Source organism: Aspergillus udagawae (genome assembly GCF_001078395.1).
Source record: "Aspergillus udagawae IFM 46973 DNA, scaffold_4, whole genome shotgun sequence".
Lineage (NCBI taxonomy): Eukaryota > Fungi > Ascomycota > Eurotiomycetes > Eurotiales > Aspergillaceae > Aspergillus > Aspergillus udagawae.
Genome location: NW_025091267.1, coordinates 3,440,210 through 3,465,982, shown reverse-complemented (window position 1 = coordinate 3,465,982; position 25,773 = coordinate 3,440,210). Strand labels below are relative to the sequence as shown.

At 49.5% G+C, this 25,773-nt stretch overlaps 8 protein-coding genes across 8 annotated transcripts; 5 read left to right on the top strand and 3 right to left on the bottom strand.

Annotated features, from left to right (window-relative positions):
- Positions 1-482: 482 nt before the first annotated feature.
- On the bottom strand, positions 483-2,814 carry Aud_006574 (H(+)-transporting V1 sector ATPase subunit A; the record flags this gene model as incomplete). Its single annotated transcript, XM_043291473.1, has 5 exons — positions 483-539; positions 600-1,496; positions 1,555-2,222; positions 2,300-2,384; positions 2,461-2,814. 5 exons carry the CDS (start codon positions 2,812-2,814, stop codon positions 483-485), a joined length of 2,061 nt encoding a protein of 686 aa, XP_043147408.1.
- Positions 2,815-4,095: 1,281 nt separating this feature from the next.
- On the top strand, positions 4,096-5,653 carry Aud_006573 (oxygenase MpaB family protein; the record flags this gene model as incomplete). Its single annotated transcript, XM_043291472.1, has 4 exons — positions 4,096-4,470; positions 4,532-4,560; positions 4,615-5,341; positions 5,405-5,653. The coding sequence occupies 4 exons, from the start codon at positions 4,096-4,098 to the stop codon at positions 5,651-5,653; spliced, it is 1,380 nt and encodes a 459-aa protein (XP_043147407.1).
- Positions 5,654-6,063: 410 nt separating this feature from the next.
- Aud_006572 (uncharacterized protein) lies at positions 6,064-12,385 on the top strand (the record flags this gene model as incomplete). The annotated part of the gene is made up of 10 exons (XM_043291471.1): positions 6,064-6,295; positions 6,373-7,183; positions 7,241-7,421; positions 7,476-7,551; positions 9,794-10,853; positions 10,919-11,013; positions 11,074-11,477; positions 11,541-12,021; positions 12,073-12,220; positions 12,274-12,385. The coding sequence occupies 10 exons, from the start codon at positions 6,064-6,066 to the stop codon at positions 12,383-12,385; spliced, it is 3,600 nt and encodes a 1,199-aa protein (XP_043147406.1).
- Positions 12,386-13,398: 1,013 nt separating this feature from the next.
- Positions 13,399-14,770, bottom strand: Aud_006571 (ATP-dependent RNA helicase eIF4A; the record flags this gene model as incomplete). Its single annotated transcript, XM_043291470.1, has 4 exons — positions 13,399-13,418; positions 13,483-14,376; positions 14,431-14,685; positions 14,740-14,770. The coding sequence occupies 4 exons, from the start codon at positions 14,768-14,770 to the stop codon at positions 13,399-13,401; spliced, it is 1,200 nt and encodes a 399-aa protein (XP_043147405.1).
- A 232-nt stretch (positions 14,771-15,002) lies between these two features.
- Positions 15,003-16,625, top strand: Aud_006570 (SF3a splicing factor complex subunit PRP9; the record flags this gene model as incomplete). Its single annotated transcript, XM_043291469.1, has 3 exons — positions 15,003-15,092; positions 15,152-16,551; positions 16,601-16,625. The coding sequence occupies 3 exons, from the start codon at positions 15,003-15,005 to the stop codon at positions 16,623-16,625; spliced, it is 1,515 nt and encodes a 504-aa protein (XP_043147404.1).
- A 503-nt stretch (positions 16,626-17,128) lies between these two features.
- On the top strand, positions 17,129-20,376 carry Aud_006569 (ATP dependent DNA ligase domain protein; the record flags this gene model as incomplete). Its single annotated transcript, XM_043291468.1, has 2 exons — positions 17,129-18,279; positions 18,333-20,376. 2 exons carry the CDS (start codon positions 17,129-17,131, stop codon positions 20,374-20,376), a joined length of 3,195 nt encoding a protein of 1,064 aa, XP_043147403.1.
- Positions 20,377-20,778: 402 nt separating this feature from the next.
- Positions 20,779-23,010, bottom strand: Aud_006568 (anaphase promoting complex subunit CDC23; the record flags this gene model as incomplete). Its single annotated transcript, XM_043291467.1, has 4 exons — positions 20,779-21,827; positions 21,878-22,061; positions 22,115-22,847; positions 22,907-23,010. The coding sequence occupies 4 exons, from the start codon at positions 23,008-23,010 to the stop codon at positions 20,779-20,781; spliced, it is 2,070 nt and encodes a 689-aa protein (XP_043147402.1).
- Positions 23,011-23,589: 579 nt separating this feature from the next.
- On the top strand, positions 23,590-24,708 carry erg20 (bifunctional (2E,6E)-farnesyl diphosphate synthase/dimethylallyltranstransferase; the record flags this gene model as incomplete). Its single annotated transcript, XM_043291466.1, has 2 exons — positions 23,590-23,709; positions 23,785-24,708. 2 exons carry the CDS (start codon positions 23,590-23,592, stop codon positions 24,706-24,708), a joined length of 1,044 nt encoding a protein of 347 aa, XP_043147401.1.
- Positions 24,709-25,773: the final 1,065 nt, after the last annotated feature.

Below are 25,773 nucleotides of genomic sequence, written 5' to 3'. Positions count from 1 at the left end.
TCAGTACTAGTTATTATGAAATACTCGGAGAACGATCCTTTTACTGAAGTCCAAACTAAAGTGTCGCTCACGAGAGCCATCGCTGCACCCGTCATGTGGCTGTGGCCACCCGAGACCGCTTTAACAGTGGTGCCTAACATCAGCCACCGACTTTGCGATCAACAGGCATCAAGTTTCTGTACGCATCATGAGTAGTTTACGATATGATAGACTCTTGAGCCCCATCTTTACACTTATTTTCTACAGGGAAATCGCTTTATAAGTTAGCGCGCGAGATAGATAAACTTGATGCTATCTAGTTGCACTTGTGTATAGCCCGTAATCAAAGATCAAAGTGTATACAAGCCACACGGACTCGACAGTCGGCACTAGCTTGCGGAACAAGAAAAGTCAGCTCAAATAATTACAGAGACATAAGCTTGCTACATATAGGCTTCTAATAGACAAAAAAGAAAGTATCTCCTCTCAGGACCTTCGTCTCCTTACTCATCCGACACCGAAGCGAATCTCTCCGACATGGTCTGAAGGATCTTCTCATACTGTGTAGATTTGTCAGTGGCGAAAGACTACCGATTTTGATTAGGAAGAATTGAACTGACCTTCTCTGTAACCGCTGCCTGGTTGTCCGGAATTTCAAACTTCATGCTACGCAAAGAGGTCTGAATGTCAGCTGTGGCGTCACGGACCTTGCTCCAGCTCTGCCCCTGAGCAATGGCCTTCTGTGCCTCATCATGGAAGCCCATGAAGGCCTTCATCATATACTCGGTCTTCCACAGAGGACAGAACTGATCATAGTCACTGTAACCGTTCTGCTGCAGGAAGTCATCCTTTACCATGGCCGCGACGTCCAGGGTGATCTTGTCCGAGTCACCGAGGGCCGCCTTACCGACCAACTGCACAACCTGGTCTAGGTCCTCAGACTTGGATAACAGTTCCCGGATCTGGTCTCGTAGACGTGGGAATTCGGGATGATGCTTTTCGTAGAATTTGTCCAAAATGGCCGTGTACTTGCTGTATGAAATCGATGTATTGATCGAGGGGAAGTGTTTCCGCTGAGCAAGTTTCTTGTCGAGACCCCAGAATACCTGCACGATACCCAGCGTGCTACTGGTGACGGGGTCGGAGAAATCACCACCAGGAGGGCTGACCGCACCGACGATACTGACACTGCCATTTCTCTCAGGGCTTCCGAGAGCGATACTCTTGCCAGCACGTTCATAGAAGGAGGCGAGCTTGGCACCTAGGTAGGCAGGGAAACCCTGGTCCGCTGGCATTTCTCCCAGACGACCAGAAAGTTCACGCAAAGCCTCGGCCCAACGAGAGGAAGAGTCCGCCATCATAGCCACGTTCTTTCCTTGGTCACGGAAGTACTCGGCGATCGTGATACCGGTGTAGATGGAAGCCTCACGGGCGGCAACAGGCATGTTCGATGTGTTGGCGATCAGACACGTACGCTTCATGATGGGCTCTTTGCGACCTTCAACGTCGATGGACAGCTAAGTAAAGGGTTTGGTCAGCATGCGATCATCTTAGCGGAGGCCTCGGTTTCCGTACCTCTGGGAAATCCATCAAGACTTCAGCCATCTCGTTACCCCGCTCACCGCAACCGACATAGACGATGATATCACTGTTGGAAAATTTGGACACACTCTGAGAAATGACAGTCTTTCCGCAACCAAAAGCTCCCGGGATGCAAACAGTACCGCCTTGTACACTGGGGAACAAAGAGTCCAGCACTCTCTGGCCGACGATGAAGGGCGCATCGGACGGCAATTTCTCATTGACCGGTCTGGGCACACGAACAGGCCAAGAGTGCATCATACCATGTTCCGATTTCTGTCCGTTGAATTCAATCTCCAGGAGCTTCTCTTCAACAGTGTATTGGCCGGCAGGAGCTATCCGCGTAATGGTACCTCTGGCGCGGGGAGGGAGGAGAATCTTGTGGTCGTTGAACAAGCTGTTTTCAAATACGGTACCCCAGATGTCACCACCGGTGATGTGATCGCCGACCTTGAACTTGCCGGGTTTAAAGTCCCATTTCTTCTTGCGATCCAATGCATTCACTGCGATACCACGGGGAATGTAGATGCCTTTCGAATGAGCAGCGATCTCTTTCAGGGGTCGCTGGATACCATCGTAGATTGTTTCCAACAAACCAGGACCAAGCTCGACCGAGAGAGGCTTGCCCGTCCGCATAACAGGGTCGCCAACCGTTAGACCAGCTGGAAAATGGAAGAGTAAAACGTTAGACTCATAGTTTCCAGTAACAGTTCGTCATAGTGTAGATGCGAAGCTGTACCTGTCTCCTCGTACACCTGAATGGTAGCCTTATCTCCATCGAGTCGAATGACCTCACCAACCAACTGATCATGTCCAACTCTGCACTAAAGTGGAAAGACCATCTCAGTCAGCTAAACTAAGCTCGACAATCTATTGAAGTGAAGCATCAATATGACCTACCAGCTCATACATGGCACAGCCGATCATGTGCTCGGCCACCACGACAGGACCAGATATGGAGAAGATAATGCCATGCTGGTCCTCACCAGTCTTGTCCTTACCAGAAGGAGCCATTATACGTGAAACCGGTGTATGTATGGATAAAGAGGACGGGGATGAGGGAAGCTCGATGTTGCTGCTGCTGCTACTTGAGCTAGAGGTCGTTGGAGTGGGCGAAATGGGGAGCGGTGGCAGTTCGTCTGGCCCGGGCGGTGATGACGGCTTGGATTCGAACCGATCAACCACGCCGCGACTGGCAATCAGGTCCAGCAAGGAGGGGCGTGTTTTGAGTCGAGGTCTACCCAAACCCAGCATCAAATTCGTAAGAGGGATGGGTTTATGATACAAGAAGGCACATATGCCGCAAATCACTCAAACTACCAGGTTATTTGATGGGATCGTAAGTTTACTCAGCCCATCTTACACAGCCGGCTTGGTCTTGTCTCTGTCCCAGTCTTGTATTGGCACTAAATCAAAACAAGTGCTGATTATCAAAGTCTCTGTCACCACTATCTAACATTTCGCCCTTTACTCCCAGATTTTGCTGATGCACTTTGCGATTAGAAGGAGCTTGACTGAGGCTTTAACAGAGTATTTAAGACAATCTTTGACCAGCAGCTAACACTGACACTATAAGGCATATAATCATCTGAATGAATTTGGTCTAAGAGTGCAGCTTGTACTGCTCATCTATCAGTAAGTAGATGGTGAGGGACAGAAGGTCGAACCTTACAGCAATCAGTTTTGGAGTAATGTCTCTAAAGAAGCATGATAGACTGGACTACATCTTCGGAGCCTTGGAAAGATAAGGTGCTTGCGATCACCGACCACCAGAAAATCGAGCACCAACTTGTGTTCTTAACAAACAGTCGAGGCCTTCTCGCATGTAGCGCAGCGCACTGAGTGTCAACCACACTATGATGGTTTTTCTGACCTACCCTGCTCCATAATTCCAGAATTGGTGCATTTCATCCGCACATCTCTTAAGATCTAAATGTGGACAGTCGTGGTCAACTGTTCGGAGCGTTGTCTTCGTGGCAGCCATTTGAGAATAATCAGGAGATCTCGTAGGTGCCTGGGGCAGAGACACACCTCTGGTCATGAGAACCACTGGAACCCGTCATCCCCTTGCCTCCATAACCCATCCATGATCAGGGACTGATAGAGTAAGATTGAAGGGCTGATTAGTGATGCACATGCATAACAACACATGGCCGTGACAACTATGATCCAAAGATATAGGATCTACCTACAGAATCATTTGACCTTACTGTGCTCTAGTCTACCTCTTGGAATAGTTCTACCTTGCGTTCACGTGTCAAACCGCAAAGCCGCCTAGTTGCTAGTGGCTTGCCTTGATCCATGGGTGGCAGCTTCAGTTTGGTTTGTCGGAAAACATGGCCTTCCCTTCCATCTTCAAACTCATGCGAGCATGGTGCATGCCAGCAGCACTGTATATACAGGAAGGATGTTTCAGTCTGTTGTCGGAGTTGCTGAGAAACACAACTTCTACAGAGCACTCTTCCATAACAACATACGCACCCTACGTGATATATTCAGCATAGGGTGAAAGCTTACTTGGCTGTGCTACAAGATATGATTTCATCGAATCATGAAGCCCAGGATGTGTGCAACTACTGGGGTCACAAGTTCAAATGGACCGATCTTCATCGATCTGCGGAACAGCTACGTCCGCTAATGTTCACTTATGACAAGCTTGCAGATGACTGTCTTCAACGGCTAAATGAAATCTCACCTGTACCCGGTCGAGACACTACTAAGAACGAAGAATCGACGTCCACGCCAGCGAAGAGAGACCTATACGTTTTGCTAGAAAAGCATCATGATGATGATCTCAAGATCAAAGAATTCTGGGATGAGATCAACACCGTTCCTGACTGGGTTGACTGGGAACAGATTAACAGAGCACAAGAAGTATTCTACCGTTACGGAATGCCAGTGCTCAACGTGGTAAGCTTGGAACACTTTTCTATAGAATGCAAATTATGACTAACGTCAACATCATATATAGCTTACTTTTCAGAGTCTATTGGGCGGAATGTCCGACACTTTATTGCAACATTGTCAATGAAACTGAACTAACATTTGCGGCAGGGGTTCCGGACGCGTCGTCGAAACTTTAGCAAGGACTGGAGGATTCTCCGCAGATGTCGCACGACGCAGGATGCTGGAGACCCTTCAACACGTTCTTCAGGTTGTCGGGTCTGTGGATGCCATGAGACCAGGAGGAGCTGGTCACGCCTCATCTGTTCGAGTGCGGTTGCTTCACGCCGCTGTCCGTTCACGTATATTGCACCTGGTCAAGAACAAGCCTGAATATTACGATGTTGACACCTTCGGAATTCCTATTAATGACCTTGATTGCATAGCCACTATCATTACCTTTTCGACAAGCGTAATCTGGATTGGTTTACCTCGGCAGGGTATCTTGCTGCGAGAGCGAGAGATTGATGACTACCTCGCCCTGTGGCGGCTGGTGGCGTACCATATGGGCACACCGCATGAGTTCCTCGAGACGAGGGCTAAGGGAAAAGCCATGATGGAATCCCTCCTCGCGTCGGAAATAGATCCCACCGACATGAGTAAGATTTTGGCGCAGAACATTATCTTGAGTCTTGAAAATACCGCTCCCACTTATGCATCCAAGGAGTTTATGGAGGCCATGGTTCGGCACCTCAATGGCAAGCAGCTGTCTGACGAGCTCAATATTCCGCGGCCCAACCTCTATTACCAGGCGCTCGTATATGGGTACTGCGTTGTCGTGATGTGGTTTGCTTATACTTTCAGATTGTTCCGGCCTATTGATCAAGCAATGATCAAGGTGAGAATGCGCGTCGTGCTTCTGTCACAAGCTGTCGACTATCTCTGTGCTGATGAATCGCAGTTTCGTCGCAGGAAATACTATAAGATAATCAATGACAAGGACGAAGGGCTCGGGGGGGAGACATTCTTCGAATTCAAATATGTACCTTTCTACACTCGTACCACACGACTGGGGAAACGCAAGTCATCAAAGCGGATCAAGCGTGGGGTAGAGTATCTGGCACTCATGGGTCTTCTGTTTGCCGTTGTTGCTGCTGGCACACTGTTGGGCAGCATTTTGCACTTACTGAATAGAATACACCGTTCCTAAGGCACGTTCTCTCTACAAGGGTTAGAGGTCATTAAACTTGGGATGGGTAGCAGATCACTTTTCCAGGGCGGTTTGAAGGGCAAACCTGCTACGACTGAATTTGCTCCGGAGTTGGTTAGAATTCATCCGCCGGGTGGAATTAAGAGCTTGTCTAATTGGAGCTCTCCTTGCGTCCTGAAGCCCGTCCATGGAAGTGACACTAAGACCAGGCTGTTCAGTTTTGGAAAATTGTTGCATGAGCTGGAGGCCGGATCTACTGTGCCCCTGTGTCTGTTTCGCCACGATGACGACATCCATCACGACCAGCGAGAATTAGATAAGTATATAAGAACATGCGATGGCACATTAACACTCCATTGGGATGAGCCTAAATTGATTCTCAGAGCTTTATCAATTCCCTGTAGTCCGTCATGCTGGAGGGCCCAATTTTCACGCCGTTCCTCGGCGCGCTCCAAGCATGTGTCTCGGTCCTCCTTACCATGAGCTATGGAGCCATAGCTGAACGGCTTCGACTGGTAAAGGAGAGCTCAATAAATGATATGGCCGGTCTGGGCGTAAAGCTCTTTCTTCCAGCTTTAATCGTTGTTCATCTAGGCGAACAACTGCATGCGGATATTGTCCTAAACTATGTTCCTGTCTTGGGTGAGGCATTCCTGCAACAGTCACCAAATTCACAGATGATAGTAGCCTGGTTGGAAGACTGATTGTTCAATTTACAGTCTGGGCGGCTTTGTACACCTCTGCCTCCATCGGCCTCGCTCACGCTGTATCACGAGGCCTGGGACTCCCAGTTTGGGTAACGCCCGCATGCGCATTTAATAACACAACCTCACTGCCATTGCTCCTCCTGCAATCTCTAGAGAGCGTGGGGAGCTTGAAACTGATCATTCCAGAGGGTGACTCAATCTCCGACGCAATTACCCGTGCTCAGAGCTATTTCCTCCTCTGCGCTGTCGTCAGCAAGACCATCGGCTACGCCGTCGGGCCCAAGATGCTCCAGAATGGCAACGACCAGGATGAAGGGAGAGATGCACAGGACACTGACGCTGAAGCTGGACAGAGCGATAACGGCGGCGACGTAGACAACGACGAAGAAGCCGACGAGGGGACCTCGCTTCTGCCGGAGCGCGCACAAAAGGCCCGGCGCAAGGTTTATGGCAAGTTCAGGCGTGTTGGCCGCTGGGTGTCAGCGTTCTTGCCCGAGCGTGTGAAGCAGGAACTGATGGCGCCGTTTGAGTCGCCGTTTGCCGACGTTGCGATCTTATGCACTATCATCGGTGCTACGCTTGGTCTCGTCCCTCAGCTGCACAGAGCATTCTTCAGACCCTACGAGGAAGGCGGGATTTTCAACGCCTGGCTCACGTCGAGCGTTAAGAATATCGGCAAGTTGTTTACGACCTTACAGATCTTCGTTGTTGGTGGAAAACTGGGTGCTAGCTTCCAGAGGATGAAGGCCAGTGGTAATTCCGGCGAGATACCTAAGAAAGCAATCGTGACAATCTTCCTGGTTCGCCTTGTCATTTGGCCTGTGTGAGTGCTCGGTGTCGGGACGCTTGCTGTACCTAGCACTAACCGTCGAGATCACAGAATCAGCATCTCCCTCATCTACGTGCTGGCCAAACGAACGGTCCTTGTCCGCTACGATCCAATCTTGTGGTTCAGCTTGATGCTGATGCCAGCTGGGCCCCCTGCCTTGGTCATATCAGGCTTTGCGGAGCTGGCAAAGATTTCAGAAGCAGAAAAGATGGCCGTCGCAAAGTCTCTGACTGTAAGAAATTCCTGTCTCTTGGAAGGAGATTGAAAAAATGCTAATTAGTAGCAGTTTATGTATATGCTCTCGCCATTTGTATGTTTTGCCATTACAGGCGCTTTGATGGCATCTCGAGCAGCCTTGGAGGGTAAGAATTAGAATCTACAAGAATAGAAATGTATGTCCATGCACAGAACACAGCATTAACAGCTCTTACTTTTTGCTGTCTGCATATGTACGTCTAGACTAGCTATAGTAGACTCTCCTACTAAACCATTCGAGAATTACATATCAGAAAATCGAACAATGAAATAACATGGTGGTATAAAACACACTATCCCCATTCAAATCATCGTCACCACCCGATAAACACTACTCGAACTGATTGCACGTCGTTGCAGTCCTAGAAAGAAAGGCTAAATGATTACTTCTATACCCAAGTGCAGGTCAGCCCTCATATCCATCCTTTATCAAGTCATCTCACCAGTTTCCTGAGAGATAGTCCAAGAGATACATACTCCGCAACCCTTGCAAGCACAGTTGTTGCTGCAGCTGCAGGACTGGGGTCCGTTGCAGGCGCAGGACTGAGGTCCGCTGCTGGTGCAGGTGCAGGTATCAGGCATGATGAATAAGATGTTCAAGAAGTAGAAGAATGATCAGAGGAAGTGGAATCCGAGTATCCTGATTAGGGTCTTGGTGGGTACCGTGTGGGAATCGACAAAGGGCCATGGCTGGAGAATTATATATATACGTACTTTGGGCGGCAATAGCCGAGTTCTAGACCAGCATCATGATGAGGTCAGTGGCCGCATTCCATTGTGGTTTGCCGCTGTGATCATTCCGGAACTCGAATCATTCGATGTGGTTTGATTGGTTATGAAACTGGTGGAATGTGCTTGAACCTGGGTGCAATAATACGAGGGGTCATCTTGAAACGGGTATGCCTGGTGCTGCGGTCGATCCTGTCTGGGGAGATATATCTGCCACTTAGCCTCAACAATTTGACTCGATTTGGTTTCGCCCTCTTCGAGGGTAAGAAGTGGGGGTAGGATATAGTTTAATTTGTTAGAGAAAATACAGCAGCAAATTGAACTGATTATGTCTCTGTCTCGAGAATAGTACTGCCACCTGGGTAGGTTGGAGTGGTACCAGATGGCTTGAGATCCAACAATAAACCCCAACTTCCGAGGCGGGAATGGGAAATACGCGGGGTTGCTCATAGTTAGTTCATCGATGATTCGGACAATAGTAGACATCAAGGTAAAATCCCAAAAGGCAAAATAGACTTGGACGTTGCCCACTTGCGAAAGAGAAGCTATCCAGGGACGTTTGAATGAAACTCTCATCAGCATCGAATCAAACCGAGAATGACGCGACGTTACCAGACAACGGCACTGAGTGGGCAGCTGATGCGTTGTGCTGATTGAGCTCCATCACCTTCCCCTCGAATATTCGTAGCTCTCCTGTATCCACCTATGAATGACCAGAGATGTTATCAACGTGATATCGGTATTTGGATAGTCAGCTGCAGCTTATCAACGGTGATCCTATTCAGATGATCCAGATGCTCTTGTTCCAGCTCCTTTGCGACCGTTGCCATCCCTGAACTTGTCTCTGTTTGTTCGGCTGGCTAAGAGCAGTCTCTTGACTTCCGAGGCAGTAGATAGAACAATATTGAGATGTCTCGGATTCAAATGTATCGGCACTGGAAAGCTACGGTATGATGGTGATGATGCTTCTTTTCCCGCAAATATGCCGAACTGTGACTCCAACAGGAACATTAGAGACGACGGGCTCCTTGGCTGTTATGCAATGGAGCTCATAATGTCAAGATCAGAGACGTAATTTTTGAAGGAAGCAGTACATAAGGTATTTTGTAGACTTTTCACAGTTATCAGACTTATGAAAGATGGGCTTTTACTCGGACCCCAAGACGTAGAGTCACTTGTCCTCGCCCCACGACGAACCAGGAGATCAGCCGCTTGCTTCAACTTCAACCTCAACCTTCACTGATCCAGCGTCTTATTCCAACCACGCCTCTCGTTGCAGCGAATTCTTCTTCCGCTGTGGTTATTTTTTTTGTGCATTCGAGCTTATCAACCAAGCTGCTCGGCTTCGTCCAGCCGTTTTCCAGCTCCTTAGTGCCCCTTCGTCACCGCTCCCGTTGGGCTCCCCCTCCCCCGGACTGCTGTCTCACTCTCAGGCCCCGATAAGACCTCCGCCCATCGAGTCTACGATCGACGTCCTTCCACTCTTTGCTCAGATAAAACATACAACTTGAGTTTCTCTCTTACCATAAAGACATCAATAATCCAGTTCCAGCCACACAGGAATCGTCGAGCTTGACGGCCTGTGACAAGCTTGCACGTGAAACTGAAGCTCCCGGCGAGTATCGGTGAACCCGCCACTGGTTCAGGTCTGCTCGCCTGGTTCTGCTCCAGAGCCAGGAGGAAGGGCAGATCTACCGATCTTCGACCTGGCAGACAACTCTTCCTCTAATATACCCTCCTCCGTCGCTCCCGACCACCCCAACCTTCCTATCCCACTCGAGCCCACGTCATTTACTTCCGCTCCTCCTCCGAGTAGCTCTACAGACGGCATCCAATCGTCATCACAGTTAGAGTCAGGTGCTGGGAGTAACAGTACAGCGGTTTCTATCGATAATCCTCCTACATCCTCTGTCCCCCGACGTCGACGTTTCAGTACGATCGATACATCTGCTTTTACCGAGGGAACAGGAGGTGTTTCGGGAAATTATACGCCTCGTCAGGAACAGGCCTCCGTTCAGTCTCATACTTCGCCGGAAGAACACCCACCGTTCCCCAAGCGCAGGCGCCTGGCAAACATGCGGCCCGATGGTATCTCGAGTGCAAACGGCTTCTCCCAAGCGTCGAACGGCTTGAGTGCATCTCCGTCGCGGAAGACAGTTTTCGCTCACTCTTCCAACAGCCAGCCAGCACACTCCTCCTCAAATGGCGAGTCTCAGAAGAATGGCTCCTCGAAGACATCAAAGAAGTCTTCCTCTTATTTTGGGCACGACCGAGAAGAAGTGACTAGGATATTGATACAAAGTCTGTATGAGCTTGGATACGACGGAGCTGCCTCGCTGCTTTCCATGGAGAGCGGCTATCAGCTGGAAAGTCCGGCAGTTGGTATATTCAGGAAGGCTGTTCTTGAGGGGCGTTGGGCTGAGGCGGAGGATATCCTGATTCAATCATTCACCCCAGATGCAGATATGCGAGATACAGGGTTCAGCTCTGGGAAACCTGCAACCACAGAGAAGCTGCTATTGGTGGAAAATGCTGAGAAGAATGAGATGCTGTTCTATCTGCGGCAACAAAAGTTTCTCGAATTGTTAGAAGCACGAGACCTTGGCTCGGCCTTGATCGTGCTTCGGCACGAACTAACCCCTCTCAACTATGACGTTGGACGTCTTCATGCCCTTTCGAGGTGAGTTCCAGAAGGAGCCCCGACCCTAGCGCCTTCGTTTTCGGTGGTACTGATCGGACTGGTAGCTTGTTGATGTGTCCTCCTGAGCATCTGCATAACCAAGCTGGCTGGGAAGGGCCTATAAGTTCTTCTCGAGAGCGGTTATTATCTGAACTTTCAAGTGAGTACAGATATTTACCTTCGTGTGCATCTGATGGCCCTAGTGCTGATCTCCTTCTAGAATCCATATCCCCATCCGTGATGATACCAAACAACCGTCTTGCGATTTTGCTAAATCATGTCAAGCAAAATCAAATAAACCGGTGCTTGTATCATAATACTGCCACCCCTCCGTCGCTATATTCGGACCATATGTGCGATAGAAATGATTTTCCACTTCGAACCGGAGTCGAACTAAGTCAGCATTCCGATGAGGTCTGGTATTGCCAATTTTCCCATGACGGCTCAAAGTTGGTCACGGCAGGGCGGGACCGTCACGTATACATCTACGACACAACCAACTTTTCTGTGTACCGGCAGTTGGAGAAGCACGAGGAGGGTGTTGCCCACGTCAGTTGGAGTCCGGATGATACCAAGCTTATCACGTGCTCCCAGGATAAGAAAGCCCGCGTGTGGAGTGTCGAGGTATGGATGTCTTCATTAATCTCTGGCGTCCGTCTATCGTCTCTAACCGAAACTTAAATACAGACCGGTCGCTGCCTTCTGACCATCAATCATCATCGGCAGCCCGTAACGGCTGCCGTATGGGCTGCAGATGGAGAGTCCTTTGTGACCGCGTCTCTTGATTTAAGCTCCCAATTGTGCCACTGGAGTATGCGAGGCGATCCCCTGTATACATGGCATGGCGGCTTCAGGGTTCAAGATTGCGCCATCACTCCCGACGGGCGCCGACTGATCGCCGCGGATGTCGAGGAAAAAATCCATGTTTATGACTTTGCTACCCACGAGGAGGAATATTGTCTCGCACTGAAGAGCAAACCCACTTCTGTCGCTGTCAGCAGAGATTCACGATACATGCTCGTGAACCTGTCTGAAGGTCAGATACAGCTGATCGACCTTGATACTACGGAGGTTATCAGGCGTTTTCAGGGGCAAAAACAGGGTCATTTCGTCATCCGAAGTGCCTTTGGTGGCGCAGCTGAAAATTTTGTTGTCAGTGGCAGCGAAGGTTTGTCTTTTACTCCCGTTCAGATGCATGTACCAGGCTGACAGTGTGCAGACTCTCGGGTCTACATATGGCACAAAGAAAATGGTACGCTAGTAGAAACGTTGGAGGGACATATTTCAGGTTGTGTGAATGCGATATCCTGGAATCCTACAAATCCTGGCATGTTTGCATCCGCAGGTGATGACTGCTTTGTCAGAATGTAAGTCATACCGGCGTCCAGTTTTATCGGCCTCGTCTAACAAAACAATCTAGCTGGACCCGCGAACGTGACATGCAGCGATATGCCCCAGCTAGTAAAGGCGAGGCGGCATCAGTGAATGGCTCTGCACGGACAAGTGCACTACGATCAACGTCAAGTTTCTGAGCCAATCTTCCTGAAACCCGTTCCACGAAATTGTTTTCATCCCAAAGATCCGGCTGGTATGGCGAGAAGGTATCTTAAGAGCCTTCGATGAAAAGACACAGAATCGCCCCTTTATTCCTAGATTCAGTATTTTCTTCACTCTTAACAGCATATACACATCATTAGTCTGGCTGTGGTTTCATATGATATAGGGAGCAGGCGCCCTGGTTTTGGTATCACAGATTCTTTTTTGCATTCGCTGCGAGCATTTTGATGGATTGCTTCGTGGTCGGCAGTTGCACATGAATACATTATCACCCGCTTACATACAATGCTTTCTCTTTGGTTTTCCTTTCTCATGGGCTCGAAAGACTCGGCTGGTTGCGGCGAACTATAGGAAACAGGTCAGGCGAGTGTATTTGGAGATATTGGCTTCTTCTCTATGAAATATTAAGGAAATCCATCAATTCTTTTATTATTTGCTCGGCCTCAACGTTATTGTAAATCCTTCCATACATTACTGGACCTGTGGCTTCAAGGTTGTAATAACCAGAATACTAACAGAATTACTTTAATGGTATTCAGTCTCCAGGCACTAGAATTGTAGGCATTATTTCAAATCGATATCGAATTCCCAAACCAGCTAAGGAAGCAAGATCCCCGAATGACTAAATTGAACTCCGAAATAAAATAGACGACATGGATGTTTTACAGTTTGTCGTGAATCAGATGACCCTGGTGTTTTCCGTACGGGTCTGATATACGTCAAAATTTGCATGAACTAGTTGAATAGATAACGTCAGTTCTCACTGTTTCTGATTGGGGGTCTGATTTAAAAGACAGGTAGTGAAGCTCACCATTCTGGTAAGATTCCCCCTTTCCCCCGCGCTGGTTTGCCTCTATTCTTCCTGGTATTTTATGATGAGGCACACTGATGAAGTCCTTCCGCGTTGTTTCTTCGGGAGGGCGAGATGACACAGGAGCTGAGGGCAGTTTTTCGTGATGAAATTTGGAGATATCAAGATGAGAGTCGATTACGAAAGGAGATCAGCGACTAGACAAGGGTTAGTATACCTTTGTGTCATGAGTGAAAAGCGAGTGAAAGTCAAGAGACTTACCATTCATAGGCATCTCATCGATCTGGGTAGAGTAGTACAATTCAATGTCACGGAGAATCCGCACGTCATCGCTGGTGACGAAATTGATGGCCACACCCTTTCTTCCGAATCGACCACTTCGACCAATACGGTGGATATAGTTCTCACGGTTGGTGGGTAGGTCGTAGTTGATGACGAGCGAGACTTGCTGAACGTCGATACCACGAGCCCAGACGTCGGTGGAGATGAGGACACGAGAGTTGCCCTGGCGGAAGTCTTGCATGATACTGTCGCGCTCCTTCTGTGGCATTTCGCCGTGCATGCTGGATACTGTGAAATTGGCTTCGCGCATCTTATCAGTCAGCCAGTCGACCTTCCGGCGGGTATTGCAGAAGATCACGGCCTGCGTGATGGTCAAGGTGTCGTAGAGGTCGCAAAGGGTATCGAACTTCCACTCTTCTTTCTCAACCGCGATGAAGTATTGTTTGATGCCTTCCAGAGTCAACTCGTCACGCTTGACAAGGACGCGGACGGGGTCTGTCATGAATTTCGTCGTCATGTCGAGGACGTCGTAGGGGAGAGTGGCGGAAACGACAACGACCTGTGTAGCGGGAGGGAGGTAGCGGTAGACATCGTAGATTTGTTCACGGAAACCGCGGTTTAGAAGTTCGTCAGCCTCATCGAGAACCAGCATCTTGATGTGCCGAGTGCGTAGATGGCGTCTACGGATCATGTCCGCGACTCTGCCTGGTGTACCCGAAACAACGTGCTGGCCATAGTCCAGCTTCCGAATATCCTCGCCGATATTTGTGCCTCCAATACAAGCGTGGCACTGTACATTCATGTAATCTCCCAAGGCCATAATGACCGACTGAATCTGGGTCGCAAGTTCGCGGGTCGGCGAAAGAACAAGAGCTGAGGGCTAGTTAGGTCGCTTCATCGGGCCCAGAGGGGTATTTAGTGGCATACCTTGTGTCTCGCGTACAGCTGTGTCGATAACTTGCAGGATACTGATCGAAAATGTGGCGGTCTTACCAGTACCAGATTGCGCTTGAGCGATCGTGTCACGACCCTTGCAAATCTGGACAATTGCTCGCGACTGGACGGCGGAGGGAGATTCGTAGCCGTAAGCATAAATACCACGAAGGAGGCTCTCCTTCAGGTGCATGTCCTCGAAGGTCGGGGCAACCGTGACCTCCTTCGAGGTGCTGAACTCCAGCCTGTCTAAATTTTGCGCCGTTAGCCCATATCTCCTCATAAGGTCTGTTATCCGCATACCATCTGTCCGTCGATCAATGCCGTCAGCCATTTTGTCTGTTCCAGGAAGCTTGTAGAGAGTGCGATCAGCTTAATTGATATTGGTCTGGAGATGTGACAGTTCGTGAGCGCAACTTTTGAGTTTGCGTCGCGAGTGCCACTGCCCGGAATCACGTGATGATATTCGCCGCAAAGCTCAAAGCGGCGTCAATCTGCCGCATAACGTCCAAAGCATCGAAGTAACACACTTGTTAAGGGGAAGATCTTTCCGCAGGTTTTCCATCATGGTTCTCGAAGAACAGAGATTTATCCATGAGGATCTCGAGAGGTTAGAGCAAGCAATCGCAGACCGCGTAGCTGAAGAACCTCGTAACGTATGATATCCGTCCTGTCTTGCTACATTGGTCAAAGCTGATTGCTGGTTTCTTTACAGATTCGAGAGCGCCTTGCTCGCGACCATGAGATTGCTCACTTCTTGTCGCGCATAGAAGAGCAGTCGAAGAGGTTACTTGAAATCTATCAAGATGCAGACAAAGCCCGCGAAAAGGAGATCCAGGCCATCTCCACTGGTGAGCAGTTCGACGAGTTTTACCGGCAGCTGGACGAGATCAAAGACTTCCACAAGCGCTATCCTAATGAGCCGATTGAGAACCTCGAGAGAGCCTACAAGCGCCGTCAACCTGGTGAGGGCGAACCGACGGGAGTAGAAATCGACACGATGTTCTCCGGCGAGGAGGCCTACGGGCAGTTTCTGGATCTCACAACGTTACACGAGGACTATCTGAACCTTCCTGGCATTAAGCGACTTTCATACATCCAATATCTCGACGTGTTTGACTCATTCGTACCCCCACAATTCCTTATCAAGCGAGCGAATAAGATATCCGACAAGTACTTCAAGTATGTCGGAGAGCTTGCAGGTTACTTGGAAAGTTTTATCAAACGCACAAAACCTTTACAGGACCTCGACAAACTTTTCGCAAGCTTTGATGAAGACTTCGAGAAGCAATGGGCAGCAAACCAAGTGCCTGGATGGACAGAGGAGAGCGTTGAGAATGGTACTCAGGCTCCAAAGACACAAGGTTCGGGGGAAGGCATCTGGTGTGCCGATTGTGAAAGAGAATTCAAGAACGAAAACGTTTATAAGAATCACTTGACTGGCAAGAAGCACATTCGGGCCGCTGAAGCTCGCAAAGCTGCAGGTGATTCAGGCGCTGGTACACCACCGTCAGTTGGTGGCGTTACGTCTGTGGCCCACCGTCTGAAAGAACGCGCAGTTGCTGAGCGCGAGCACCGAGTTCGCTCTTTAGCCAAGGTCCTCGACCCTGAACGTCAGGCGACCCGTATCAACGTTGAGCGGAGACAGGGCATGACTGAGCGCGAGCGGCAGATGGAGCTGGAGGCCTTGATGGCTGAATATGAAAACGCTGGCGGTCCTGGGGGCAACGAGCTGTCCGATGATGAAGGGGACGAGAGGATTTACAACCCACTCAAGCTTCCTTTGGCATGGGACGGCAAGCCTATTCCTTACTGGCTGTACAAGTTGCACGGACTGGGCGTCGAATATCCTTGTGAGATTTGCGGAAACTTTGTTTACATGGGTCGCCGCGCTTTCGACAAGCACTTTTCTGAAGCCTTACATATTTTCGGCTTGAAGTGTCTGGGAATCACGTCAAATACTAATCTCTTCCGAGAAATTACCCGAATTGAAGACGCCATCAAGCTGTGGGAGAAGCTTGAGCAGAACCGTAAGAAGGAACGGGAGTCTCGCGATAACGTGGTGCAGATGGAGGATGCCGAGGGTAATGTGATGCCAGAAAGGATCTACCTAGAGTACGTTTCCCTTTTCCTCAAGAAGCACAACGATGCTAACTTGTTACAGTCTGCAAAAGCAAGGTATTCTGTGATCCTTCTGCTCAATGTGCCTTTTGTTCCTTGCTTTGGTCCGTTTAGAGTAAAAGCCTGGAGTTAAGCGGTCTTCTGCTCTTTGAGCATATGATATTAACTTGCTCGTTGGGACGGTATTTATTGGGTTTGACTATCTTATCTCACCACGACTATGACGGCCGTGCGCCTTATGTACTCTATTTAGAACTGCTTGACATCGAGAAATGCAGTCTTTCTCCAAAACAATAATTATATATAACGATTCTGTAGGGCTTCGAAAGACTTGGTACAGGTCACGTGCTTTCGTGACCCATGGGCGCGCCCATGGTTTGTCCTCGCGTCATCCGCTCTCACTGAGACGTCGCAAATTTTCTGATCTCACGAAGTAATCGAAGAGGCATGTTGTTGCAATCTGTCAGCCTGCCAAAGACACCTTGCAAAAGCTCGCTCAAACGCTAGGTCCACTCATGGTCTTTGCCCTAAGAAGCGGCAACCATGATAGGATCATCGCTCATACCCATTCATGGTGTTCAAGTTTACCTACCTGTGCGATTTGCTCTCAGAATTAGAGGGTAATAGAGTCTTAAAGGCTTCTACTGCGTCAAAAATCTCGAATCCTGACGATCGTGCCGTGACCCGTTGGTTTGCCCAACATGGCAAACGGATTCATGCTTCCGACACGGATCGAATAGCTCTCCTGTCATGCATGTTTCCAGAGAAACGAACGGACAGAGTCTACTGGCTGCAATGCACCAATCTTGCAAGGGTAATAGGCCGTTGTCTTCTGCTAGGTTCTGATCGACGCCAGGAGCTCGAGCGATGGCGCCTCGCGGGAGGTACCGACTTGGGGCAATGTGTAGAGAATGTCATGCGACAAGCGGAATTCGACATCATCAGCGGCCAAGAGGTGACTGTTGAAGAGATAGACCTGGCATTGAACAAGATTGCTTCGCGATGCAGGTTCTCCGGTTCTCGAGTGCGAAGGCAGCATAGCGCCGTGGATGTCGAGGATACATTGAGACCATTATATCGGCGCGTGAGCAGTAGAGACGCAAAATGGCTTACTCGAATGATACTAAAGAGTTTTCATCCGGTCGTGTTGCCGGCCAAGCTCACGATGAAAAGCTTTCATTTCCTGCTTCCGCATTTGCTGCTTTTCCAGGATTCTTTTGATTCTGCTCTAAAAATGCTTGCTTCCGAACCTCTTAGCCACTACCCACCGAACCCGATTCCGGAGCTCGCAAGGGATCTGTGTATGCAGGCTTTACAGCATCTCAGACCCAGGATTGGGACCAAGATAGGCCGGCCCGAGTACTATAAGGCGCGAAGTATCCAACATTGCTGCCAAATGATCGGCCGTCGCCGAATGAGTGTAGAAAGGAAGTATGATGGGGAATATTGCCAGATACACATTGACCTCACGAAGCGCCCCAATCCCATCCAAATTTTCTCCAAAAGTGGCAAAGATTCTACCGACGACAGGGCGGGAATACACTCTGTGATCAAGGACTCCCTGAACATCGGCAAGCCCGAATGCAAATTCTCTCGCCAGTGCATCCTCGAGGGTGAAATACTTGTCTGGAGCGACAATTACGGCAAGATTGCAGATTTCCATAAGTTGCGCAAATTCATTGCTCGTTCGGGCACCTACATTGGAATAGACAACGATTCCCCGTAAGTTGAAGGAGCATGACCACACGGCATTAACCATTGCTGACCTGCTCTAGCCCGCAACCTTATGAGCATTTAATGATTGTTCTCTTCGACATTCTGCTTCTTGATGACGACATCTGCCTTAGGAAACCACATCGTGAACGACGGCTGCTTCTAAAGGACGTTGTAAAAGTAATAGGTGGATATGCGGACATTGCAGAGCAACACATCGTCGAATTCTCCCGCCCCAACGGTCGATCTCGTCTCGAAACAATATTTTCGAAGGCCGTTAGAGAAAGGTGGGAAGGGCTGGTCCTAAAAGGTTGTGAAGATCCCTATTTTTCTATCTCTCCTGGTTCAGAGAACGGGTCTGCTGGTCGCTGGATCAAGCTCAAGAAGGACTATATACCAGGTTTGGGTGACACTGTGGACCTGGCATTGATTGGTGCAAAATATGACTCTCGTGATGCTGCTGCGTTGAATACATCCACGAGGATATTTTGGACACACTTTTTCATCGGCTGTCTGGTCAACAAAGAAGCGGTCCTACAGTCCGCAGCTGAGCCAAGGTTTCAAGTTATATATGTGATTGACCATAACTCCATGAGTCTGAAAAATATGCAAATTCTCAATCAATTTGGGCAGTTTGGTGTTTGCAGTCTAGATTCAGGCCATGGATTCCGGATAGAATTTGGAAAGGATAGTCTCTCCGACATGGATACCGTTTTCAAGGAGCCATTCGTCGTTGAGATGTTGGGAGGTGGATTCGAGAAACCATCAGGTGCCAGATATTTTACACTTCGATTCCCTCGAATCCAAAAGATTTTCCTGGACAGGTCATTTGAAGAGGCAGCCTCGTACCAAGAACTCCAACTACTAGCTGAAGAAGCTCGAATGGTACCAGCAGAAGACTTGCATCAAGAGGAAGAATGGAGAAGACAGCTCCAGGGACAGGTGTCATCCCACTATATCGTGACCAAGTCACAGACGACTTCCTCTGGGACAAGCTCGTGTCTGATGACAGCATCTAGCCCGAGCAAGGGATCGTCGTTCGAAGCTATCGCCACGACTGTCGTTCGAACCCAACTGCAACAATCATCGAGGGACTCCATCCAGCAATCGAATCGAGTCAATGAGGAGCGTGTACCAGCAGATCCAATACCAATTTTCGTGGATGATTCTATGGCATCCGTATCGTCACCGGAACCATCCGAGCCGCCTCGAAAGCTTCTGAGAAGCAATGACAACCTATCGTCCATCCAAAAAATTAGTAAAAGACAAAACCAGGAGTCTTCCTCCGACCCATCCAAAGGTAGCAGTGCGAGTTACGGCGAGGAGAATGAAACTATCCTTCCATCGAATGCCTCAAATGAGTTAGAAGCCTGCGTAATTTTACCTTCGCACCCGAGAAAGCGTCGAAAGCTCACCGAGAATCATGCCGTCACTGTCACTCCCATCATTCCTAGTTCTTGCAGCAATCAACAATCATCCATCGAGTCACCGCTGGCAACTATTCCATTGTACTTCCGTCGAAACCTGGTTCATGATGACTCTTCCAACAGCTTAATCCCTTCCAACTCATCCAATCTCGCCAAGGATATCCAGGACTTCGTACAAAAAGTATGCTCAAACGGACAATATCCTCATACCAGGAGCCTCGATTCACGTGCGGCAAATCATGACCTTGCCCTGGGCATGTATATAGCAACAACATCGCAAGACTCTCTCGGGAATCTCCTTCTCGAACTCAGCCAACAAGTCTCAACAGCACTCAAATCGAACAGACATAAATTTCCGCGAAATGGCAAGATTTTCATCCTTGATGCTAAATTCCTCACTCTCAAGGCAAGACTAGACGACCCCAGATTCCTTCTTCGCATGACGTGGGAGAGTATCGGGAGAGAATACTTCTACGTCTGCGTATCGTGGAGCTCGGAGACAGGCGTTGAACACTCGGATGATGGTGTTTGTGTCTCGGAGATACCTGGGACCCCAGTGGATGGTGAAGGAGGTCATCGGTTATGTCTACCGGGGTTGATTAGAGCACAGAGTGCTGCGAGAGCACCACGTATCTCTATAACGTTTAACAGCCGCGAACTAGGAATTTTGGGAGATTGAATTTCTAGACGAGACGTCCCTTGAGTTGCGGTCCATTCTATACCCTCGGGACAGGAGCTGGCCAGTTCTTGCTGGGGGGGTACTGTTTAGAGCCTCCTTCTATGTACAGGCGTTCTTTGGACTCGACCATGGAATGATATTCTAATAGTTGGATTTGTATATAATAAGACGATTGAAAGGGGAAGTCAGTCAGTCACTGGAGAGAAACAGACTGTGATTTGCATGCTGAATGCAGAAGATGGTGGATTACCCTTTACATGCAACGTTGTTCAATGTATATTCGGCCATGAGTGGGCGTCATATTGGTCTATATCAAAGTTATACCCTACCCGTCCCATCGACATAAACGCCCTCGCTAAACTGAATGAAAAGAGTGAATCAACGTAGAGATGGCTCTGGAAATTATACACCTCCTTCTCGTCTAGCCCGGACATCTCTCATCAATGCCTTTGCCTCTTCGACTTCGACTCCGTCCTGACATAGTTCACCCGCCAATTGATCTGCTCTTTCCAGGTCACCGTGGCGCAAGGCCCACCGCGCAAGCCACAGACGTGCCTTGGATGTCGTAGCCGTCACACCAGTACCATGATATGCACCATCCTCGCTATCGTTCTGGTTGCCGAACGAAGACGACTGTCGAGCGCGCCGTGAGCCTTGCTGGCCTTCACCACCGGACTGGTCATCGTCGTTGTCATTATCCGAGACAAAGGATTCATCCTCGGGACCTTGGCCAGTTTCCTGCTGTAGCGTGAGCTCCATGTATGCGGCGGCTTCTTCTTCATCCCCGAGCCGCTCGTAGAGGGTGGCAATCTGGTGCAGGGTCTCGGGGTCGAGAATCTTGCGCCCCGGTCCGCCCATTCCACCGCCCTGCGAGGCGTCGTCTGCGTAATATGAACCGGCGACGAGAGCGCGCTTGAGCGCTTTGATGCTTTGCTCGACACGGCCCATCTTGGCATAGCAGGATCCCACCGCCTGCCACATTTTGGGATCGTAGGGTCGCAACGCTGCTGCGCGCTGGTAGTAGAATAAGGCGTAGAATGACATGTCGAGCACTTCGTACGCTTGGCCCAGCCCGTACCAAGCACGGTAATCTTTTCGGTTCACGTCAACGGCCCGGCGGTAGGACTCGATTGCCGCGTGAGTATTTTTCATTTCGATATATTCATGGCCCATGAGGGTCCAGGCCGAGAGAAAGTTTCGATCGAGGGTGAGAGCACGCCGGAAGTACATCACAGCTTTCTCATGTTCTGATTTTAGAGAGTAATAATTGCCGACAACACAGCATGTTTCAGGGCGGAACTTGTCGGTGGCGGTCGCAACCTGGGCGACGAAGGCTAGCTGTGGACGCGCTCCCATGACGTAAAGTATATTGGAGTAGTGATCAAGGCTGTCGAGACGGTGAGGGGACGTTATCAATATCTCTGTAAATATATGTGATGCTTCTTCAAAGTCTACTAGGATAGTTAGCCTGAGTTCAGCAACGGGAGTAGAAAACCAGAACCTTTCGAATGGTAATAGAGCAGCGCTTTTTGTGTCTTTAGGAATGCGCTGGTAGGAAAGATCGTCTCTAGCTCTGACAGCGCCTGATAGGTGTCTTCGGTCGCCTGGTAGAGCTCTTGACTGCAATAAACGTGAAAGATGAGCGTCATGATGTTCTGAGGCAGAAGGTCTACTATTTGTTTCAACTGCGCAAAGGATCAGTAACCGGCAACAGATCAGCAACAGCAAGGCAACATACGTCTTCCGTGCTTGAAAGCAAATCGTTCAGCTCTTGCCAAGCACCCCAATGAAATGGGTTCAAGTGAACACTCCTGATAAGCCATTTCTTGGCTTCCTCTTCATTGCGACCTTTTAGAAGGACAACACCGTAAAGATACTCCAGCCAGCCCTGGTTGCGCTCTTCCAGGCCTCTTTCCCGTCTCTCCGCGAACCATCCTTCAAGCCCCCAAGCCAAGCCGGGGAGTTCCCGGTTGACGGTCATCCCTCCATCTGCCGGGCCCAGCACCATCTCGGTCTCTTCATCCTTTCGCTTCTCCCCCGCTAGATATTTGGCGTACAAGGCGAGGAACAATGACTTTTGACTCAGCTTGGGATATGGATTCCTTGCCATGCTATTCCCTTCGCCACTCGAGTACGAAGTAGCCTTGGCTTTGCCTTTCTGCGGTGTCAATGATTGTCTCGTTTTCGGTTTCGGCGACGTTGTAGGCAGTGATGTGCTGGAGAGTGGGACAGGGGGTATGGTTGGTGGAAGGAAGACAGCAGCACAACGGTCATATTCGCGCGTATCAAAGTAGGATTTCGCTAATAGATATTTAGGAGTTTCTTGGGCCTCTAGCCTAAGCTCGAGAGGATCTTGGCTGCGAAGGTAAGGATTCTGGGGAGTCGGCGGGGCATCAGCTATTTCCATGGGCGAGTCAGGATCTGTATCATATTGATCAATCGGCAGGAGGGAGTCGAGCATCTCGGCAGCCCTGTATTGAGGAACCCAAATCAGTTTAACACTTAGCAAAAGGACAATCTCGGCCGGTACCATTTGGCAGATTGGTAAAGACATCGCTCGGAGCATTTGATGGTCGCGTCTTCAAATCGATACTGTAGATCCTTGATATTGTCTTCCGTTATATTCACCGCCATCTTGATCAGTGTTGAGGATCTTCCAAGATCCTATCGCACAGAATGACTCCGGTGGCGTGTTGGCATACGTTGTTGGACGCGTTGCGAAGCTCCTTCCTTGGTACTTAGACCGCTATCACATTCGTCTCTCATGCGGATCAAGAGCGGCGCTAGCTATTTCAACCGTCGCGTTGAGTCTGATCGCGCCTTGCTCGAATCGCAAAATGACCGACACGGACTTTTGTCGCTGAGATGATCCCGAGAGAGCTGCAGCAGCAGATCCAATGTAAGTCCAGGCAGTCCACAGGTACTGACAGCCGTATTATCTCAAACAGACGCAGATAACGACCCCAAATGCTGTGAGGGAGAACTTGGCAGTGCATAGAGGAGTGATCATCATCATCATCATACTTGACCGACAAATTTCCCGATTGGGCCAAAGAGAGCAAACAATGCAAACAGTCCCGTCCGAGGGGTTTCCGTTATCGTAGGTGTTTTCCGCCCCTCGACATTTTTGGTATTACTCGGCAACATCAATTACTTAAAAGGGGCTCGAAAATAACTGCATTGTTCCCCCAGGACACTTTCAATACAAGCAGGATGGCGACTACCACCAGCCGTGAAGCCTTTGAGGCTGTTTTCCCCACGTTGGCCGAAGATCTCCTGGCCCATGCTAAGAAATACAATCTGCCTGAGAATGCGTTAAAGTGGTTTGAACAGGTGAGCCCCGGCCGACGCGCTCGCTGACAATTGATCTCGGAACAATCTTGAAGCTGACCAATGTTGCTTCAATAGGCCCTCAATGTCAACGTTCCTGGCGGAAAGCTCAATCGCGGCCTCTCTGTTCCAGATACCGGCCTCGCTCTACTGCAGAAGCCCCTGACCGACGAGCAGTTCAAGCATCTTAGTATCCTGGGTTGGTTGACCGAGCTGCTCCAGGCTTTCTTCCTGGTCAGCGATGACATGATGGATGGCTCGATCACTCGTCGTGGCCAGCCTTGCTGGTACCGCCACCCCGGAGTTGGGATGATCGCTATCAACGACGCGTTCATGCTCGAGTCCGGAATCTACGTTATCCTCAAGAAGCACTTTCGCTCGCACCCGGCCTACGTTGATTTGCTTGAGCTGTTCCACGAGACCACCTGGCAGACAGAACTCGGTCAGCTGTGCGATCTCATTACGGCCCCTGAGGACAAGGTTGACCTGGACAACTTCTCCATGGAGAAGTACATGTTCATCGTGACCTACAAAACCGCTTACTACAGCTTCTACCTTCCCGTTGCTCTTGCGTTGCTCTACCTCGAACTCGCCACCCCTGAGAACCTCCAACAGACCCACGACATCCTGATCCCGCTGGGCCAGTACTTCCAGGTCCAGGACGACTACCTGGACGCCTATGGTGACCCGGCCGTTATTGGCAAAATCGGCACCGATATCCAGGACAACAAGTGCTCGTGGCTGATCAACCAAGCTCTTCAGCGTTGCAACACTGAGCAGCGCAAGCTCCTAGACACCGCCTACGGCCGCAAGGACGGCGAGCTTGAGGCCAAGGTCAAGGCGCTTTACAAGGAACTCGACTTGGAGAAGGTCTACAAGGAGTATGAGGAGAAGACCGTTGGTGAAATTCGCACCAAGATCGCAGCCATTGACGAAAGTCAGGGCCTGAAAAAGGAGGTCTTCGAGGCATTCCTGGGCAAGATCTACAAGCGTACCAAATAGTCGCATTAAAACTATGGGGCATGTTACCTTCTGTCTCTTAATACCATGCCTTGATTCATTTAGTTTCATACCCCACCAAACATATAGAACCGCTAATGATTATATGACGTGCTGTTAACCTGCATGTATGTACAATTCAAACCTCGTGTCGTTAGACAGATGCTTTCTTGATACAAATATTTAATACTTATAGAGAGGCTTCTTTGATCGTTGCACAATGACTCAAAGGAATGAACTGTACTTGATCGTGAGACGGGCTGGACATTTGCGGACTGGGGATCTGCCGTGAGAATTCGTGCCAACGCACGAATGCCCACTTGCCTTGCGACAATCGCAAACATCTGGATGGGAGCAATTCGAAATCAATCTGTCTGCCTCCTCAAGCCGGACTGGTCCTCCAATGCCGAAGTAAGCACCCATCCGTTGGCTTTGAAATCGATCTGGCCAGAGAATCGAGGATGAGAGACGACTGGCGCAGAAATCCACATAGAGCGATGTCAATGTTGATGCCACTCTGACCTTTGAGTCATTGTCTCAGCCAGTGTGATGTTCAGGAAGAAACGGCGTGCTTGAGGCACTCTCGGTGAGGTTAAGCAGGTTGCTGCAAGGTTCTTCTCATTCCTCGAAGAAGGAGGACATTGATTGAGTATCCGCGCATGATAACTGATCTGTACAAGGCGAGCCTCTTAACCTCTCGGGATGTCTGTAATGAGAAGTCAGAGAACGTTTGCAATGCGGGCTAAAGGCAAGAGCAGCGTAGTACTACGCGATACTTCCGCAAGGAGCCAGTTGCAGCAACCTCAGGACTCATCCTCCATCGCGCAGTCTTGTCCCCTCAAGTTGTCGTTAAGCCATGAATCTCCCTGAGACAGTAATTTCCAGCGACTCCAAACCCGAAATGCCTCGGGCATTGCCAAAAGTAGCGTGCTTCAGCTTTGATATATCTATGGACTCGATAAACAATGAATCCTGAGCGCCGTCATCATTTTGCACTGATACAAATAGCATCATTCAGGCACCACACAAGTGGCAGATAGACTCCATCTGGCGGCCAGCGCGTGCTGT